Consider the following 5,058-nt stretch of genomic DNA (forward strand, 5'->3'; position numbering starts at 1 on the left):
GGCTTCAAAATCTCTCCACATTACCAAAAGTCCTTAAATTTCAAGGCGGTGTAAAGTACACTTCTCCCCAGGGGGGGTTTCCCGTGTGGAAATTTCATGAATGAAAGAAACACAAACGCGCTTTTCCTAGCCAATCAACCATGCGCTGAGGTGCCGTAGATGCACGATTCAGCTATTAGAAGTCAAGGCCATAGGCCGTGGCTCAATCTTGGCATTCTTATTGAACCTGTCTAGGCTTGTGTGACTCGACAATAACAGCCCTGGTGTATGCTTTGTGTTTTATAGCGGGCGTGTACCGGACGTTGGGTAGGTTAATTCATTGGAAAGAACGCTCAGTAAAAGTAACGTATAAGTGAAGAAATTGTGCTAGCTTAAAGCAAATGAACTTTCCTGAGATCTTAACTTTGAATATCCGGCATTAGATCTCAGCACCACTAAACCGCCCTCATGGTTGGAATGGTGATTATCCCACACCGGGGAAGATCACAGTGAAATCCCGAATACATATTTACGATTTTCTATCATGGTGATCAACAACTAGAAGGCGTACTGCCGAATTCCGACGTCAACCGAGTATCTACCGACAACGCCAATCCAACTGCTCAAATTGATTTGAGTAGGAGGGATGTAAGCCGAAAACCATCACGGTCGTCATACCTCGTTCAATTCGCCAACTCTATCCCGTAGGAACGATTGGGTTTCCGAGGCAACACGACTCTCTTGGTCCCGCATTACGGCGACTTGCTTGATTTCTTCGGCCAATTGTTGTTCACGCGCTTGGCACTGATATTCTGTCTCGTCCAACTCGACCGCTGAGCAGCGTGCCACATATTTTCCCTCCATGATGGATCTGGCTTTCAGTTCCTGAAAAATGAGTAGAACGTGTAAAACCGCTGCACTGAGGTTGGTTGAAAATACCGATTCTTTAATACTAAACAAGGCGTGCATGCAACCTCCTCGCTTTACAACGACACCTCTCTCAATAAAGATATCAAAGGTGTCGAATTCTATGGTAATGACGTATCAATCCCTCATTTTCATCTCCAGGATACAGAAACCAATTCGATGGCCACAAACACCGTATGTTTGTCTTGTCCTGCTTGTTTTACACCTCACTTGAATATCATGATAAACTAGCGTAACCTAAACCTGCGTACATATCTGGAATACGTGCATTCTTAAAACGTTTTCTAGCAAGAAAGCTTCGTCTGGCTGATTTCATTACCCAGTGTACCCAGTTTGGGCAAGATGCATACTACTGGCGATAAACTTACTCGGCGGTTGACGATTAGGACTGAGTGCTTATTGCCGACTAGCCGAGATGAATTATTTTGTTGTGGGTCTTCGATTTGGTTCACCATCGAGTCTACTAGAACCCGTATAACAGTAAAGGCTGAAGGTAAGCTTGTGCAAAAGAGATCATCAGTGTCTCCAAATGCTCAAAGCGACGGGAATGCACGGCGAGGTGGAAGGGTTCTTACCCAGTAACTATCACTGGTTCTTCCTATACTCTATGAATACCTTGCTAAACCCAGCATCTTACGATCCCCCATAGTCCACGGTTTTGAAAATTCAGATCTACAATTTAACACCTATCGCTTCTTCCACAAGCATCAGCTAATTTTCCAGGCAAAATAGTCTGGCTACTCATGAGTAGTCACGTCATGTGGCTGAGTAGAAAGTTGGTTCACAATGGGCATATTATCTTCCATATGATTAAACTCTTTGTATATTATTTCTCATTGTCATTAATTGCGCATCAGCTAACACAAGCCTATAGACCTCACTCACCTGCACCTGGTCTTTCAGGTTTGCAATCATCTCTTTACTTCGCTCGATCAACCGAACCCCGTCCTTCTTGCTTTTTTCAATGTCCGACATCAGTGCGTTGATTTTTTCACGTGACTCTTTTTCCCTAGCATCGAAAGGTTTGAAAGAAAGTCGTATAGAGTGCTTGTAATAAATTGCTTGCGCATATACTTTTTTGGTTCTCTTTGGTCTTTGAAAGTGGAGTGAAGATAAGGTTGACGGAAACTTGGAGACTTCGCCTACCTGATGAGCCCCGAAGCAGAAGGGCGAAACCGATCGTGGGCTGCCGAAGAGTTTTCAGAAACCTTTTGGGTACCCTTTTTATGGAATGAACTAACTTCACGAGCCTTTTCTCATCGACAAACAGACTGTTTCCAGTAATACGGTTGTAAATCACTGGCGACTGAGAGTAAACTCAAAGAATGGCCCTCTCAGGTATATCACGCATTCCAACTCGATGCCGTCTCAAATAGAAAACAATTTGCCTGGTTGATTGCAAGATAGCTGCTACCGACAGTGACATATCATATTTGTTCTAGGTTAGTGAAAGTTCCACATGCTAACCGTTCGGAGTGAATTAATATCAAACAATTTGCAGCAAAGTTAAGACGATCATGACTTTTAATTCACGTTTGTTTGCACGTTGTACCACTAAACATCAGATAGGATACATCTCGGAAAACTGAAGTACGCTTTTAGAATCAAAGGTCTTGGTTGTGTTTTGGTAGAACCTAATGAAAAGGTTCGTCGTTCTCATACACAGCGATATGCCCTTCATTCTGAGCTATTGTAGAGCAGCTGGAATTCATCTCATAACCTAATATCAGCAGCAGCATTCTGGAGTATTGCTTCGTGCATGTCTATTGTTGAAGGGAGCTATCACAGGTTTCGGTGAAAAACGCTCCTTAGGTGGTGTATGAATGCTCTGCCAAGTGATGCAGCCCATGAATGGCCGGAAACCGGACCCCACAAAGCCACACTTGACGGCCACCTGTGCACTAATAAACTTCAAGCGTTAGTACTGACGTCGTTTCAGGATAAACTGAAACCTCACCACATTGGTAGATATAGCACGTGGTCAAGCGACCTGAAACAGTACTAAACTGTAGTACATCGTCGGTTTGTACGCCTGATCACAACTCCACAATGGTTTCAAATCTATGCGGTACTGTTAGTCTAGGAAGTATTCTCGGTTTATTGCACTGGTGTGCAACATCATACTGTCTGAGAAGTGAATCTTTTAAAACTTGCCTCTTTACCAATCAGTTTCCAGGGAACTATTTTGATTGCTTTATAATGAATTCCTTTGTGAACACAGTGCACAAAGATCTTATCCTACTCTGATATATGTTTAGAGGTACTCACTTCATTGCTCACTCTAAGGCTATAGGATTGGACTTTGGATCAAATTCTTACTCTTTAACTTTAGTTTCTTTTCTCCTTCTGTAGAACACCATCAATATTTACCACGAACGTACTTCTGTTCATGATGAAAATTATGACGCAGCATCTTTGGCTCAGTCCTTCATACTTCAGTATGTATTGCTTATTGGAATCATGTAATGCTCCAAGTGTACTAATGGGTAAACAGTGTAATGTTCCGACCTCTAGCTCACCACATCTGGTGTATGAATAAGCAACTTTATGAGGTGCAAGTAAGGATTTAGAGGCCGTACCCTGACAAGACAAGTTGTTGCGTTAATTCCACTTATGAGTTGCATCGTTAAAAATCACTATAGTCTCACTTATCCGGTGGAAACCATTTTTTGACAAGCTCATCAGAGCTTATTTAACTTTTTGATGAGTTTTCTGAGCATAAAGGTTGATCCAACATTGCTTAGTAGTAAACCAGTATTTCGCACACTTTCAGCCAAGAATGTAAGCAAAAGTAGACAGCTAGTTCATTGGTTTACACGCCGAAATTATTCGATTTACGGAGTGCCAGAATATCTGCGTTGACCTTACGTCGTAATTTACTTCGCGGTGATTTAAGACTGAAAGGCTAGCAGGGCTTCCTAAGTTATCTTCTGAAGCTCGAGAATTTTTCGTGAGTCGTTACTGTTCAAACTTGTTGGAACATTGGGAGAAGTAAAGCAGCCAATCTTTGAATAAAAATATCGAAAAGTCGATGGATTTGCATGGAGATTTACTCTCCATGCGTAAGACTATGCTGTCGCCAGTTTACCGATCTAATATCAATCTCTGAGCCATGTCGTAGAATTCCCGATTGTCAGGTTTGCGGAGCAAATACAAGGCCTTAGAACTTCTGGCTGTGGTCCTTTGCCATGACATAACTTCTATGTGGCCTTTTGGCACTGACATAGTTTCAGTTAAAGGATCTAAATGGCATAGATGGACGGTTTGGCTAAAATGACTTTGTCCCTCAAGGCATGATGAAATTAGTCTGTGTCGTTAATTTGACCGAGATTCTGCAACGGTATACATAGTGACCTGCAAAAAATCTCTTCCATTTCACGGAATTGATCTTCTTCCTTCTTCAAAGTCTCCTTCAGTGTTGTGAAAGTTCCTTTTGTGCGAAGCTCCTGGGACAAATTTTGAAGCAACTCCACTACCTCTGCCCTTGAGCACAGCACCATTACGCACAAAATTCAGGCCTACATGTGTGCTGTAAGCTTTCTCCTGTACTCAGGGCTCGTATAGGAATCTTCAATCAGCATTCTCATTTCACCGAACACAGCACTGTTATTCGATTGATATTTCTCCACTGAATTACTAGAATCTTGGAAAAGTAAATTAACAAAATCGTTAACTTTACCCGTATTGTGTGAATATTTTGACAGCACTTTATTTAGTTGAGCAAAAAGTGATCTGTGCAGTTCGAGTTCATAATCGTTTTTCTCGTTTTTCTTCAGCATATTTTGGTACGTTTTAAGAACCTACCATACCCCTCAGATCTACGAGATCAACAATTATTTTTAACTGTAGCGCAGCATCATCCAATACTGTACTCAGCGCTAATGCCTCTGATGGACGAAATACCATTTTAAAATGCCTTTTAGACCCTGTCTAATTGGGTACGCGTAATCGTGACCATAGTAATGAACTTCAGTTCAGAATTCGCGGATTCACGGATTGATACAAAGGATCGAGGCTATTGCCCAAGTTTCCCGGATCGGTTTTGTTCTTGTCGGTCAGTGGCTGTCGTTCACCTGAAAGGCACAAGTGAAAAGGGTGTAGCACTGCTCTTCATGTTCTCAGCGCGGGGCAGTATGCTTGCCAGCGCGAGGA

At 42.3% G+C, this 5,058-nt stretch overlaps 2 protein-coding genes across 2 annotated transcripts in view; both read right to left on the reverse strand.

The window, feature by feature from the left end:
• Positions 1–651: 651 nt before the first annotated feature.
• T265_10319 (hypothetical protein) lies at positions 652–4,533 on the reverse strand (the record flags this gene model as incomplete). The annotated part of the gene is made up of 3 exons (XM_009176655.1): positions 652–864; positions 1,792–1,915; positions 4,261–4,533. The coding sequence occupies 3 exons, from the start codon at positions 4,404–4,406 to the stop codon at positions 652–654; spliced, it is 483 nt and encodes a 160-aa protein (XP_009174919.1).
• Positions 4,534–4,875: 342 nt separating this feature from the next.
• T265_10320 (hypothetical protein) overlaps positions 4,876–5,058 on the reverse strand; it is a gene marked incomplete at both ends in the record, with an annotated part of 3,292 nt that continues 3,109 nt past the window's right edge. The window contains one exon of the mRNA XM_009176656.1: positions 4,876–4,979. Within this exon, the coding sequence (XP_009174920.1) occupies positions 4,876–4,979 (104 nt within the window). The remainder of the gene's footprint in view (positions 4,980–5,058) is intronic.

This window comes from Opisthorchis viverrini (genome assembly GCF_000715545.1).
Source record: "Opisthorchis viverrini unplaced genomic scaffold opera_v5_362, whole genome shotgun sequence".
Classification (NCBI taxonomy): Eukaryota; Metazoa; Platyhelminthes; class Trematoda; order Opisthorchiida; family Opisthorchiidae; genus Opisthorchis; species Opisthorchis viverrini.